At 54.5% G+C, this 14408-nt stretch overlaps 4 protein-coding genes across 4 annotated transcripts; 1 reads left to right on the forward strand and 3 right to left on the reverse strand.

The window, feature by feature from the left end:
* Nucleotides 1–302: 302 nt before the first annotated feature.
* Nucleotides 303–830, reverse strand: GUITHDRAFT_116128 (hypothetical protein; the record flags this gene model as incomplete). Its single annotated transcript, XM_005824573.1, has 1 exon — nucleotides 303–830. The coding sequence occupies one exon, from the start codon at nucleotides 828–830 to the stop codon at nucleotides 303–305; it is 528 nt and encodes a 175-aa protein (XP_005824630.1).
* Nucleotides 831–1705: 875 nt separating this feature from the next.
* On the reverse strand, nucleotides 1706–5658 carry GUITHDRAFT_165404 (hypothetical protein; the record flags this gene model as incomplete). The annotated part of the gene is made up of 7 exons (XM_005824574.1): nucleotides 1706–3137; nucleotides 3187–3240; nucleotides 3402–3470; nucleotides 3595–3704; nucleotides 3937–4015; nucleotides 4163–4927; nucleotides 5002–5658. 7 exons carry the CDS (start codon nucleotides 5656–5658, stop codon nucleotides 1776–1778), a joined length of 3096 nt encoding a protein of 1031 aa, XP_005824631.1. The 3' UTR covers nucleotides 1706–1775.
* Nucleotides 5659–7073: 1415 nt separating this feature from the next.
* GUITHDRAFT_165405 (hypothetical protein) lies at nucleotides 7074–8237 on the forward strand (the record flags this gene model as incomplete). The annotated part of the gene is made up of 4 exons (XM_005824575.1): nucleotides 7074–7118; nucleotides 7164–7227; nucleotides 7277–7960; nucleotides 8006–8237. 4 exons carry the CDS (start codon nucleotides 7074–7076, stop codon nucleotides 8113–8115), a joined length of 903 nt encoding a protein of 300 aa, XP_005824632.1. The 3' UTR covers nucleotides 8116–8237.
* A 211-nt stretch (nucleotides 8238–8448) lies between these two features.
* GUITHDRAFT_144786 (hypothetical protein) lies at nucleotides 8449–13331 on the reverse strand (the record flags this gene model as incomplete). The annotated part of the gene is made up of 17 exons (XM_005824576.1): nucleotides 8449–8723; nucleotides 8922–9015; nucleotides 9276–9322; nucleotides 9643–9679; nucleotides 9959–10007; nucleotides 10053–10096; nucleotides 10316–10365; nucleotides 10412–10451; nucleotides 10994–11061; nucleotides 11119–11185; nucleotides 11595–11630; nucleotides 11772–11836; nucleotides 11859–11904; nucleotides 12132–12181; nucleotides 12578–12623; nucleotides 12841–12893; nucleotides 13013–13331. The coding sequence occupies 17 exons, from the start codon at nucleotides 13329–13331 to the stop codon at nucleotides 8449–8451; spliced, it is 1386 nt and encodes a 461-aa protein (XP_005824633.1).
* Between the last annotated feature and the right edge of the window lie 1077 nt (nucleotides 13332–14408).

Consider the following 14408-nt stretch of genomic DNA (forward strand, 5'->3'; position numbering starts at 1 on the left):
GACCAGCTCTCCCCTCCTTCCTTTCCTCCTAGTCTCGCGATCCGCCATGAAGGGCCAAACTGCTCCAACTGCTCTCCAGCTCCTGACAGGCTGACGTTAGCGAGATAGTTGAGAGCGGCGGGTAGCAGCAAGTTGCGCAAGCTAGAGATCCGATCAAACAAGACTGCCGGAGCAAGACGACATGTTTTCTTCAACGATTAGCAATAAATTTATGAGGTTTACAACAGCTCCCCACATGTTTTCTTCAACGATTAGCAATGAATTTATTAGGTTTACAACAGCTCTAGGGTCGTTCTACTCCCTCACTCGGGCTCCCTCAGCTGCCTCAAGAAGAACTTCTGAGCATGCGATCGCACTTGCGCCACCGTCCTCGTCCCCACGGTCTCTGCGATCAACTCGGCGACGCCATGCCCGAGGCCCACGTAGACCCTGCCGTTGCTGGTCCTGGCGTCTATGGACGAGAAGGTTCTGACGGCCTCTACAAACCTCTCGTGCTCGTCACGAGACCATGGGCGACGGTTAACCTTACGAGGACCCTGGACGTCAACCTGTGCCGTCTCAATCATCTGACATAGCTCTATCCCATCCGTCTTTGTTGCATCGTTGTGCTCGATGTCCTGCGGTATGACAGAAGCAGCTAGTCTGAACTCAGCCTCATCTGAAGACGCACTGAAGCAACATGGAGATCCGCAGAAAGAGCCCAAGTCTGACTCGGAGCTCGAGCTTACTACGCTCAGAGCCTCGTCTGTAAAGACATCTTCGGGATAGAGCGCCGCAATGGCGTCTTCGAGGTCACAAGACTGGAGATCAAGGCTGGTTGTATCGAACATGACAGGCAGATGAGACGAGCAAGGTGGTTGAGGAGGAGGAGCAGGAGCAGGAGCAGGAGAAGGAGCAGTAGGAGCAGGAATAAGAGAAGGAGTAGTAGTAGTAGTAGTAGTAGTAGTAGTAGTAGTAGTAGTAGTAGTAGTAGTAGTAGTAGTAGTAGTAGGAGCAGCAGTAGGAGCAGGAGCAGGAGCAGGAGCAGGAGCAGGAGCACAGGCAGGAGCAGGAGCGCAGGCAGGGGCGGGGGCAGGTCTTATGGAGGAGCGGACGACGGAGGGATTGCAGTTTTATCGTCTCTAGCGAGAAGGGTTAATAATACTTTTATATCTGCACCTGTCAGCAACGACAGGATATGCTCGAGGAGCACGTCGAGACATGACTCTGTTCACCTTGGATGACAGGGATTGAGGGGGGTGGGGTGGTGTCACGTGCTATAGTAAAGATATATCAAGAATAAAATAAATATAAATTGGGACAAGATATCTTTAAAACCCCCTTGCGTTGCACCTGCCCCCTCCCTTGCACCTCCTGCACCTTATCAGCTCCCCGCCCCCTGTTCTCCTTATGTGAAACCTTCCTCGTGACTGTTTATCCTCCTCCTCCTCCCCCCTCCCCCCATCTCCTCCATCACCTTCTCCCCTTCTCTTGACGCCTTAAGTGACACTTCTTTCATACGAACTCCTGGCGCCCTGTGATGGGTTGCCGTAGACCTCTCCTGTTCAAGGTTTCTCTTGCTCCTGCACTTCACTCTGCTTGGAGTGGTTCGCTGTAACCAAGCTGATCCGATCGCGCAATGATGATCATTACCTGATAACAGTGACGCAAATGATGCCTTTCAGAACGCTGACCCAAAAACCGGAAGGTGTATGTTATACACGTTCGATTAACACATTTAGTACATTACAAAGATTCTCTACTCGATTGATAATCACGACATGTATTTTCTTCCTTCACTCCTGCTGCTCTCCTTCCTTCGTACCCTCCTGGCTCTGATCTTTCCCGTCCACATCCTCTACCTGTGGTTCCTCTATTCCTTGGCTCTCACCCGCAGATGTAACTCCCTTTTTCGATTCACCTTCCTCTTCACCTTCATCAGGCGTCTTCTCAACCCCCTCCTCCGTCCCTCCTCCTTGCACCGTCCCACCCTCTGAAGCAGCTCCTGCCCCTCCTCCAGCTCCTGCCTCCAGCACCGCGTCTTTGATGTCAGTCTTGTCTGCTGGAGCTGTAGCCGGTGCTGGTGCCTCCTCCCCATCAGTAGGATTCGCAGTGCTGTCGACTTCTCCCTCCTGTTCTGCCACGGCTAGTTGATCCTCCACTCTCCGCTCCTGTTGATCTGCGCCTGCTACTGTAGTCGCAGCTCCTTCTTCTCCTTGCACAGAAGCCATCTCCTCCTCCTCCTCCACTGCCTCCTGCGGTAATCGAGGAGAAGCCTCTCCCACCTCGGCTGCAGCTCCAGCTCCATCCATGCCCACAAGCTCCTCGGGCACTCCCGTCTCGTTCCCTTCAGCAACGGCTGTCTCCTGTTGCAGAGGAGACAGCATTTCAGCTGCAGCTCCTTCCTGTCTTGCGTCGGCGCTCGCCGCCTCCTCCTGCTCTGCTGCTGCCATGGCAGCGTCCACGTCCTCTACCGCCTGCTCCACCGCGTTCATCGACTCTTCCTCTGCTGTCTGAATCATCTCAGCCTCCTCCTCGTTAGCATCGTGCCTTCCTTCGTCTCCCTTGGTGCTGTCATCCGTTGCCTGCTGCTGCTGCTCCTCCTCACCCCCGATGTCCTCTTCATTTTGCTGCTGCTGCTGCTCCTGCCACTGGACGCTCTCGTCGGCATCTGCTGGGTTTGCCGCGTTCGACTCTTCTCCACCCTGAGCACCGATGTCTTGGCCAGCGACATCCTCCTCCCCAATCTGCTCCTCCTCGATCTGCTCCTGTTCAATCTGCTCCTGTTCGTCGAGCTCTTGCGACAGGTTCACTTCATCTTGGTCTTCCACAGGGTCGACCTCCTCCCTCCTCTCCTCTCCCTCCATCCTGCTGTCTCTGACTTCCACGTCTCCATCTTCTACTTCCAAGATCTCTTCCTCCTCCACTACATCCCTCTTCCCGCTCTCTCCCAGCTCACTAGACTCTCTATGCTGAGCGCTCTCCTTTTCCTGGTCTTCCTGACCCTCTCCTCCCAATCTTCCATCATCCGCTCTCCCCTCCTGCCCCTCCTCCTGGCTTTGAGCTCGTTCCTTCACTTTCGCCTTAACGCCATCTGCCCTTTCCTCCTCCTCCTTCTCCTCCTCCTCCTCCTCCTCCTCCTCCCCACTGGCTTCATCCTGTTCAAGGGCAGCGTCACTCGCGAGGAGGCCATGGCAGCTTCCATACCTCGTACTCGGCTGACTTTGCGTCTCTCTCGTCATAATCTTCGTTCAAATCTCGCTGCAAGTGCACAAGGTAAGGGAGGATAAAGACAAGGCAAGACAAGGCAAAAACACACACCACAGAGCAACACAGCAACACAGCAACACAGAGAGCAACAGAGCAACACAGAGCAATGCATCTGTTCTATCTTGTTGTCCCTTGTCTCCATCCCATCTCACCTGGGGATTAATTGCTACAGCAGAGGTTCCATGCTCAACCTCGTTGAGCCGCCGCCGCAGTTCCTCGATCTGAAGGAGGAAGAGACACTATCAGCAAACGAGAAGGAAGGAAGGGACAAGGAAGGGAAGGGACAAGGAAGAAATGATTGGAGGAAGGGATGGTATGTTTAGAACGGCAGGAGCCGGGATCTACCTGTTTGATAAGTGAATTCTCTTTTGCTCTTTCCTGCGAGCCGATCGCCCTGACAGTTTTCTTGATGTCCAAGATTTCCTCCCACTGCCTCTCGTTCGCAGTGTGCAGATCTGACATTTCAGATCAGACGGTATGGAGCCAGGAAGAGGGGAGGGGAGGGGAAGAGTAAAGGAAGGCAGGGAGAGAACAGGGAAGTTGATTGGAGTAGGAGGACTGAGGAGAAGAGAGGAGAGGAGAGGAGAGGAGAGGAGAGGAGAGGAGAGGAGAGGAGAGAGGATGGGATGGGATAGAATGAAGAGAGGGGATAGCAGGAGGAGAGAGGAGAAATTTGCGTCATCTCACCATTCGCAAGGTCGGCAATCTTCTCTCTGTTCAAAACTTCTAACGTGTGCAACCTCTTCCCCTGCTCCTCTGTCTGCGCCTGAGAAGGGGAAGAGGGTTAGTGGAGCAAGGGAGGGAAGAAGGGAAGAGAAAATGGAGAGTGAGGAGGTGGTGGAGGAGGAGGAGGAGAAGGAGGAGGAGGAGGAAGGGGAGGAAGAGGGGGAGGAAGAGCAGGGAGCTGTAGCACCTGTACATCAAGGTAGATCGCATCCATCCTAGCTGACAGCTGGTTGACGTCCTCTGACGTCCTGACCTGAGCGTGTCGGAGCCGCTGCTCCACCCCCTCCTCGAAGTTCGTCTGCTCCTGCAGCATCCTTTGTGTGACCCCCTCGTGCTCTTCCAGCCTTAGTAGGATGCTCTGCCGCGTCTGCCTCTCCTCCCGCAGGCTGGACTCCAGCTCGCTGTGTACTCGGATCAAGGAGGAGGAGACTTTCTCCCGCAGCTCTGCCATTCCCCTCGCCTGCTGCTGCTTCGTGTCCCCGAGTTGCTCCCCCTGCCGCTCTTGCACGCCCCGCAGGGCCTGCATCCCTTCCTCCATCCTCTCCGACATCATCTTCACCTGCATGCTCGTCTCCTCTTGCACCTGAGACGCCAGCGACCGGATCCTCACGCTCTCCTGCTGCATCTCCTTCCACATCCCCTGCACTGACTGCACCTTCTCCTTCATCTGCGCCGACGAGCTCTGCACGAGCTCCTTCTGCCTCTTCCTCTCCCTCTCGAACAGCATCGCAAACCCGTCCATCCTCCTCCTCATCTCCTCGCCCTCTAGCTTGCAGCCCTCCAGCCCCTCCCTCAGCATGCCCTCTAGCCGAAGCCGAGCTCCTTCTATCTCCTCCCGCAGGCTCCTCGTCCTCTCCTGCAGCATGGCCTGCATGGTCCCCAGCTCGCTCCTGAGCTCGCTCTCCATCCTCGCTACCCCGTCGCTCTCCCTCTCCAGCTCCTCCTTGATCGCCTTCATCACTCATTCAGCTCCTCTCTCAGACCTGCCGCCTCCTGCTGCCGCTCCCCCCGCTCTAGCTGAACCACCTGCTCCAGCGCAGAGAACTTCTCCACGCTCCCTAGCTCATACTTCCTCAGGCTGTCCAGAACCATCTGCGTCCTCCTCTCCAGCCCCGCACGCATATCCTCCTCCATCTTTCTCATCTTCTCCTCAGCAGCTCGGCACTGCCTCCCCGCCTCCCTCGCCAGCGTCTCGGCCGAGACGTTCGCCTCCTCCCTCTCCTCCAGCTCACGCTTCATCCTTTCTGTCTGGTTCTGCAGCTCCTGCTCGAAGAGCCTCCTGCTCCTCTGGACTTCTGCCATCACATCCCGCAACTTCACCTCCATCTCTGTCTTCAGCTGCAGCAGCGAGTTCGACGCCGTGGCCTCCCTCCTGTCCAGCGATCGCGTGTTCGCTTCTCCCGCCTGCAACCTGCTCTCCATCGCGCTCATCCTCCTCGCCATAGCCTCTGACAGCTGCTTCACTTCCTGCTGCGTTACCTGCAGCTCCTTCCTTGCCTGACCTAGCTCCTCCATCAACGCTACATTCTCCATCAGCTGAGGAGCATGCTTCACGATGATCGACGGGAGGACCTGGCGATTTCTCTGTTCGTTCCTCTGCATCGGGTTGGCGAACCTTGGCAGGTTCTCTCTCTCGAGGTTCTGCGAAGGGTTGTAGTCGACGCCATATGGAGGATTGCTCATGGTCTACAGCAAGGGAAGACAGCTTTTGAGTATAGGGATGGGGGGTTAGGAGTTTCAAGAGCGACGCGATCGCATCAGTCGTCCTGTCTTGCCGTCTTCGTCTTCCTGTACCATCAGTCACGAGTGTGAACAAGACAGAAAACTCAAAGCAGGTGAAGAGGTTTCTAAGATCGCCCCCTCTCTTTAGCCTTCCCTTCTCGTAGCTATGTTTGACACCGAGCTCACTCCGCAACCCCAGTCTTCCGAGCCTTGATCTGTGTTCGACACCTTGCCCGCATGCACATCATCTCGTCTATCTGCCTGTCTGTCTACCTGTCTACCCTCCTCTCTTCCTCTCTTTCTCCCTCCTCTCCCCGACCCTTCCGTACTGCCATGAAAATTTTTCGATTTCCGTTGGAGGTTGTATGAGGGGGATGAAGTAAGTCTGGGGCCTGTGTGGGTATGAGGGTATTCTAGCTCTGTTGTATGGGATGAGGGTTTAGAGCTGAAGATCTCTACTCCCCGTGATAGCTCATTTTTATTATTATCTCACTTATGAAATAATCTATCTATACCCCATAGGTTTCTTTGTCTGCAATCAGCAGACCACACCAAAAGGTCACCCCACCCCATCTCGCCACCCAACCCCCCACCACCATCAAGTGGTCTGACAACCCCACCCACCATGAGGAATCTGGAGCCTACGGTTGGTCTTCTCTCATGTATATCATCATATCATATAGACTCATTTAATGAAATTGATACCTTTGAGCACCTGAAATTCCCTTTCCCAATCTGGATTGCCCTACCTTGCAGTATAACCCCATGGTGTCCACATCTTACCCTACCCTGCAGAGAAACTCAATAATGTACCAGGTACCCTCCCACCCCTTCAACACCCAATAGTCAACAAGTCTTCCATTGCCATCATATCGTGTGTATGCTGAAATTTCATATTGGATTACATAAGAAATCAGGTACCTTTGGACACTTTTTCCAAGATCAAACCGAGCAGCAATGGACACCCGTACTCTATCCCCCTGGAACCCCTGGACCTCCCAGTCATCACCTACGACCAGGCCGCAATGGGGATCCGACCCAACGAGGGAGGGAGGACGAGGAGGAGCGGGAGTGGGAGAGGGGGGAGGCGCTTCAAAGAGAGGAGAGAGGAGAGAGGCACGAATGACAGGACAAGGATGCAAAAAGGTAGGAGTGAGGGAGGGAGAAGCAAAGGAGGACATGCAAACGAAAGCGAAAAAATGAGCTAGTGAAGGTGGCAGTAAGTGAACCAAGTTTGAGAAGAAGTGCGGGTAAACAGGAGGAGGTTGTCTGCTATAGATCGAGCATATCTAACGGATATTACGTGCCATAGTCTGCTATATCACGTGCCAAAGAAACTAACATAGCTCTCCACAGCCAGTTGATATCAGCCTGGCATGGGGCAGTGCTTTAGTCGATGCTTTGGTCACAATGGTGACGCGGTAAGTTCGCCGACGAGCCTCTCGACTAGAGCTGATGTGAGGCAGGACGTGGAGGAGACGCTGCTGGTTGATGATGACCTGCTCGATGTCACTCCGCAAGCATCAAGAGGTATTTTCCCACTTCCCAATGAGCACGCAAGACTAATGAGATACAGCAGGAAGGGAGCAAGAAATTCACCAGCGGGAAAGCACGCCCGCAGAGGAAGCAGCGGCGAGGAAGAAGGCAGAGGAGGAGGCGGCAGCAAGGGAGAAGGCCAAGCAGGAGGAGGCGAAGAAGAAGGCGGAGGAGGAGGCAGCGGCGAGGAAGAAGGCAGAGGAGGAGGCGGTAGCAAGGGAGAAGGCCAAACAGGAAGAGGCGAAGAAGAAGGCAGAGGAGGAGGCAGCGGCAAGGAAGAAGGCAGAGGAGGAGGCGGCAGCAAGGGAGAAGGCCAAGCAGGAGGAGGCGAAGAAGAAGGCGGAGGAGGAGGCAGCGGCAAGGAAGAAGGCAGAGGAGGAGGCGGTAGCAAGGGAGAAGGCCAAGCAGGAGGAGGCGAAGAAGAAGGCGGAGGAGGAGGCAGCGGCGAGGAAGAAGGCAGAGGAGGAGGCGGCAGCAAGGGAGAAGGCCAAGCAGGCGGAGGCGAAGAAGAAGGCGGAGGAGGAGGCAGCGGCGAGGAAGAAGGCAGAGGAGGAGGCGGCAGCAAGGGAGAAGGCCAAGCAGGAGGAGGCGAAGAAGAAGGCGGAGGAGGAGGCAGCGGCGAGGAAGAAGGCAGAGGAGGAGGAGGCAGCAAAGAAGTCAGGCGAGGCAGGGCTTCAAAGTATGGGAGCAGTGGAGTCTGCAGAGCCTGTCGAATCTGATCAGAAAGGTGGTGATGATCTTTCTGGTAGCCTTTTTCATTGACTCTGACTAGGTGAAGGTGCTGGTACTGCGGGGGAAGGAGCTTCTCAAAGCGGTCAGAGAGGACGAGGGCAGGGCGGGTCACGTGGAGGAGGCAAGAGAAGGGGAGGAAAGAAGAAGTAGAGGAGTAATCGAACCCTTGGTGGTCCTCGTGCGAGAGCTCATGCAAGGCTAGAGGAATGAAAGCACAGCAACTTCCAAAAGGCACAGCAACTTCAACTTTTGGTTTAAATCTTCAAAGTTGGAAGACCAAGTCGAATCCTTCTTGTCCCATCATTGCTCACACCTCCCTCTTCCACCCCCGCCATACCCTCACACACTTCATCCCCCTCCTTTTCCTTCACCTCCTCTTCCTCCACCATTGATGGCTAGACAGGAAGGTGGCTCCTGTGGATCGTTCAGGGAGACAACGGAAGCACGAGGGTAGGAGGAGAAGATCAGGGGGAGCAGACTTGCTCACCAGACTATTGCCATTAGAGACCCGAGCATACTCTGTACCGTCCCCTGCTCAAATCTCAGTCCTACCTCCTTTCTTCTTCCTCCGTTCCCCTGTCCCGCCCCCATCCTTACGAGCCCCCCCTTCTCCAGCCCTCCCCTCCCTCCGGCTCCTCTCCCCATCCCCGCCCCCTTTTCCCAGTCACCCTTTCCCCTTGTCCTACCGACAGTGCACATGGCAGAGCTGTTAAAATTGGGTTGGGGAAATGTCTCGTCGCAAGAACCACCGCAAACGCCTGCAGGCAAATGAGTTCCTCCTCCTCCTCCTCAACCCTAACTCCTCCTCATCCTCCTCTTCTCTACCCCCTCCATCTTCAGTACATTGCTTGTCCAAATCTCCCTTCCCCTCCCAGGCACTACCTCTTCCTGTTTCCCACCTATCCACCTCCTCCTGCCCTTCACCCTCACCCTGCCTCACAGCTACCGTAGCTCACCGAGCTCTGTATCCCCGTCTCTATCGCGCATGTCCTTGCGACGCTCTCGGAGTAGCCCAGCAGCTTTGGAACGATCCAGCCAAAGAGGAAGCCGCTAAGTCTGAGTAAGAGGAAGAGAGCGAAAAGAGAAGAAGAAAATTGTAGATGAAGAGCGACAAACAGCAGCAGAGGACGAGAAGGGAAGATAGCGGTGGGGCAAGGAGTAGGTCTGGAAGGAGAGAGCGAAAGTAGGGAAGGAAGTTGGGAAAGAGGAAATGAACGAGAAGGAAGAGAGAGGAGACGAAAGAAGGGGAAAAAACAGTAGAAGAGATGAGGAGGAGGAGGAGGAGGAGGAGGAGGAGATAGAGCGCTCACCATGAGTGGAGGAGAATGACGGAGATCAAGACTGTTGGCCCTGCAGCCTGAGGAAGAATGTCAAGACAACGGGCAAAGAGATCAAGAGACATCTAGGGCGGTAGAAGATGATGAAAATAAGAGAGAAGACGTCGGGGAAGGGGAAGGGCGATGAGGAGAGGGTGGAAGTAAACACAGATGGAGGGGAGGAGGAGGGAGGGGAGGGGAGAGAAGAAGACGAGAGTAGAAGAACAAGGGAGGAAAATGGAGAGGTCAAAGAAAGATGGAAGAGAGGAGGAGGAATGAGGGGCAGAGTGTCAAGGTAGAGAGTCAAGATGGGATAGGGGGGGTTAAGAGATGCTTACAAGAGCAGCGCTCGCTGTCTGACCGATGATGCTGCCGCAGATCAGAGAGACCATGATCACCTGGCGAGGAGGGGACATGTAAACCAGAAGAGAAAAAGGAACAATGAAGATCAAGAGAAAGACAGATAAACAAAGAGTGAGCAATGTGAAGCATCAAGTTCAAAACGACGAAAGATGCAGATGAGAGGAACAAAGGCAGAAGAGCAGCAGGCAGAGCAAGACGAATGGGAGGAGAACGGGAGAACAAGACCAAGGAAGCTGGAATGAGAAGAAGAAGTAACAAAGAAGATGAGCTGGCAATGTTGAGCCGATCGAGTCGCCGCGTGCTCAGCAACGCACCGAGATGAAGGGAGTGAAAATCTTTGCCATGGCGGCAGAGTGAGGAAACCTTGAAAAGTCTCAGAAGGAACAGCACTATCTCCTCCTCTCCTACAGGTGATGGACGGCAAGACCGCATGCGACTGGTCCAAGAACAACCTGCAAACTCAATGATACCCTCGTCTCCCCCCCTGTCCCAAACTTTCTTCTCATGCTGATCCTTCTCATATTCCTGCACTTTATCCTCGTCCTCTTCCTCGACCTCGTTCTCCTCCTCGTCCACGTGGTCTTCCTCTGTCTACTTTGTCCTCTTCATGTCCTCTCTGCCACCCTCCTCCCCTCCCTGGCCCTTCCTTGCCCCCCTTTACACTAGAGCACCTGCATGGTAGAAATAACGAGCCCGATAGGGTCAATCTTGACCAGACTGCCTGCGAGGGGTTCAGAGCAAGCAGGAGAAGTCGTAAAGCCTCTCACCCGCGTTCATGGCAACTAAGGAAGGAGTAGCGATGGCCGCCTGCTGGTTGTCAGCCAGGCAGAGGAGGAGGACAAGGAGGGAGGAGAAAGAAGGACGGAGGGAGGAGGGAGGAGGCAGGAGGGAGGAGGGAGGAGGGGGTAAGGGGGGTATTGAGGAGGGAGGAGGGGGTAAGGGGGGTATTGAGGAGGGAGGAGGGGGTAAGGGGGGTATTGAGGAGGAACCAGCAGGGTCGATGCTGTCGTCATCAGAACTGAGAGTGCAACGTCGCCCTGCCATGGAATGCCCGTGAGAACACAGCCTCCAATGCGATGCGAAAGCCTCATCCTGCCTCTTGCTGCACCTTACCCGCCCTCTCTGCTTCCCTTCACATCAGACTCTTCTCACTCCGTCTCCTCTCCTATTCGACTCCTCCTCCATCCGTCATCCCGCGCACTTCCTATCAGATCTCGTGTCTACTCCTCCTTGAGCGTCTGACTCAGGGGAGAGGAAGCAGGTTGAGGAGGAGACGGCTGGTCAAAGAGGGCCGGGAGGACGACAGCCTTGAGAGAAGCAGCACGTGCTGCTGGGAAAAACGGGCTCACCTTGGCAATGAGGGTGATGAGGTTGCTGGAGGTGCCTCCCGGGCAGGAGGAGAGGAGGATAAGACCAGCTGGCACCCAGCACGTTCAGGTGGAGGTCAGGTGGAGTCTAGAGGAGTCGAGATCACCGGCGATGTCCTTGGGGAGTTTGAGGAATTTGGAGATGAAGACTCCCAAAATTGGCATGAGTGTGTACTGTAACAGGTGTCAATTTGAGAACCTCCTGATCCCAGGCTTCCTCCTCTTTCTAATCATCATCATCATCATCATCACCATCACCATCACCATCACCATCACCATCATCATCAGAGGCGCCGTTATTTTCGGCAGAGGCGCCGTTATTTTCGGCAGCACAGAGACATTATCAGCATCGTCATTATAATCATATCAGCATTATCGTCGCAAACAAGCATCGTCGTGGTCAATCTCATCTTTGTAATCATCATTAGCATCATTGCTTTCTTCCACAATCACTATCACTTCTCTCATACTCTTGCACTTTCTTCTCTGCAGCATCATCGCTTTCATCGCAAACCAACATCAATCATCCATTATCTCATCGTCTCTCGTTCGCCCTGCACCCATTCTGCACTGCAATTGTCACCTGACAAAGACAGCCCATGGAGACTTGAGCAGGATCCTGAGAAAAGTTAGCCAGGACGGGAAGGAAGACGAGGAAGGAGGAGGAAGGAGGAGGAAGAGGTTGAGGCGGAGGGAGGAGAGGAGGGAGTGCACGAGCAGAAAACAAAGGTACGCGGGAGGACAAGCAGGAGGAGAAAACCTTGAGGATTCGAACGAAGTCGTCAATCGTCAGCGTCATGCCTTTGTCATTATTAGAGGTTTGTTCTGCGCCAGTTTCAAACTCTACCGGTGAAGACCATGGTTGCCCCCACAGCGACTGTAATTGAGTTGCCCTGCCTCAACATCACATGCAGATAACCAGACCATAGGCATCGGAGGTAGCAAGAGGGGGCAAGAAAAGGAAGGAGAAGGGCTAAATTGGGGAACAGGAGAATCAAGGGTTGAAAGAAGGATATGAAAGAGGTTGAAGACTAATGCAAAGGGCTGCTGAGCAAACGAAGGAAACAGGAAGGAAACTTTGTAAGGCGATGAAGGAGTAGGAGAAGGGTGGGGATATCACTTGTAGCCAAGTTACTGTCTCGGGCTTGAAAATAGCAGCAAGAACTGCCACTGTAGCAAATCATCAGAAAAAAGAAAGATGAAAGTGAGATGAACGATGAAAGTGAGATGAAAAATGAAACTTCCAAGGTAAAGGGAACAACATTCACAGGGGAAGGAAGAGCGGACTGAGTGGTGAGAGAAGAAAAAAAGCAGGGAAACGAAAAGAGGGCACATGGGTCATATGGAAGAAAGGGAAATGAGGGTAACGTGCTGAGAACGAGAGGGAGGAGGGAGAGAGGAAGAGACTTGAAGAGATGACAGTGAGATTGAGAGAGGAGAGCAGTGAACAGGCAGGAGGAAGAAAGAAGGGGGCAGGAGAAAGGAAGGAGGAGGGAGGAGGGAGGAGGGAGGAGGGAGGAGGGAGGAGGGAAACGTAGGGGCAAGGAAACAGTGGGCGAAACTTACCCACAACCCACAGCGGGAACAGGCTTGCAAGGACTTCAAGAATAGCCTGACACCAACCCATCATGCAAGCCTCGGAAAAGATTGAGCAGAGGGGTGGAGATGAGGAAAAAGAGTGGAGAGGCTGGAGAGAAACGATGAGGGATGCAAGTAGGAACCCATGGTCCATGAGAAGAATGGAGTAGTGGGAGGGGTTCGAGAGATTGAGGGGGGCGGGGGGAGGGAAGGCAGAAAGACACAGAAGCAGGGAGATGGATCATGCTTACCGCAAGCCTCTTCAGACGCGAGCCTTCAACAACTTGCCCCCCTTGAGTATGGCCTGGCAAAGTCGCAAATCATACGAACGCCACAAGGATGAGAAATCGACAGGGCAGGTGGGGGAAGGGGAGAGGGAGGGAAACAGGAAGAAGGGGGAGAAGCTTCTACGGAATCGCTCACCTCCTCTCATGCCCGACCGAGCCTGACGCCTCAGCAACCCCGGCAACGCTTTCATGCTCCCTCCAGGGATGAAGAGACCTCCCCTTCCCATCCTGCTACTGCTCAAGTCATTGAAGCAGCCCCGCAGCCCTTGAAGCAAGCGGAACCTCTGAGTCAAGCTGGGGGACGGGAGGCAGCAAGTCTCTTGCATCGTCACTGCGCAGTATCTGTCACGGGAGGGCACAGAGCCCCTGCTCACGGACTCACAGGATAGGATAGCTAATGCCGCCAGCCGCCTTCCGCTACATCCCATCCCTTCACTGCGATTCCGTCCTGCCATCGCCGTCTCCTTCAAGGTTCTCTTCCTCTAGCGGGTACGGAGAGACTCAAACGTAGCGGCAAGCGCAAGGAGCCATCATGCTCGTCGACGTTGTCACGTCGTTACTCCTTGCTGACAGCCTCCCTCTACCCATTTTCTCTGCGCACCAGACCGCTCGCTTGCTCTGTCGGGAGTCGCTTACACGGTCACGACTGCTGTGCGGATCTATCCATCCTCCTTCCACCCTCTCGTGGGGACGACTGTCCTTCTTCCTCTTGCACTTCTTCGGTCCCAGCCTGCCCCAACATAGCTGTCAGAGTCCGGTCGCAACATGAACAAGCTGCATAGCTTTCACAGACGATCTTGTGCTGGCTAACAACATGGAGGAGGTCACATGCGCTAGCGCTAGTGCACCCTGCCACGTTCCTTCCATACGGCATGAGCACGATCAACGTGGCTCCTTTCACCATTATACGTGGCAATCGGATCAAACAGATCCGACCCCCCACATCTACATCCTCACTAACGTATCAGCCATCTTGGAGGGTCGACCCCTCCTTTTACTATCCTATCACACTATCACACCAAGCTTCTTCTTGCCGCCTCCTCTCCTGCCTATCTTCAACTCCTCCCCACAAGTTCGCCAAGATCCCGGACTACTCCGCCCCCACACATCATCCACCCGCGCATGTGCATTCAAACCTTTCCGCTTTCTACCTATCATCACTCCCTCTGACCAACTCACGCGTAAGGCCCTCTCCTCAGCCCCCTTCCCTCTCTCGCTCTCCTCTCTCCTCGCGCCATCATTGCGCTTCCCTTCCCCCTTCCATTTCCTCGGCTTCCTACTTTGGTGGCCACTGCCCAGTAAATTGAAGGCCACAGCCACATCCCCTAACTGACCGAGGGCCGTTGGCCTCTGCGGTTCACTTAGACAGACTGGGACTCTCGCTGAGAACAACTCGGATCAGAGTCATGTCATTCGCACATGTTGTTCAAGGAAGAGCTGGGAGGGAGCTGGGAGAAACGGCGAGTTGAGGGCAGGTGGAGGGTGAAACGGAGGCGGACTAGGGAGCCTGAGGATGGCAGACTGAATCTTGT

This window comes from Guillardia theta (genome assembly GCF_000315625.1).
Source record: "Guillardia theta CCMP2712 unplaced genomic scaffold GUITHscaffold_92, whole genome shotgun sequence".
In the NCBI taxonomy this organism is placed as follows: domain Eukaryota; class Cryptophyceae; order Pyrenomonadales; family Geminigeraceae; genus Guillardia; species Guillardia theta.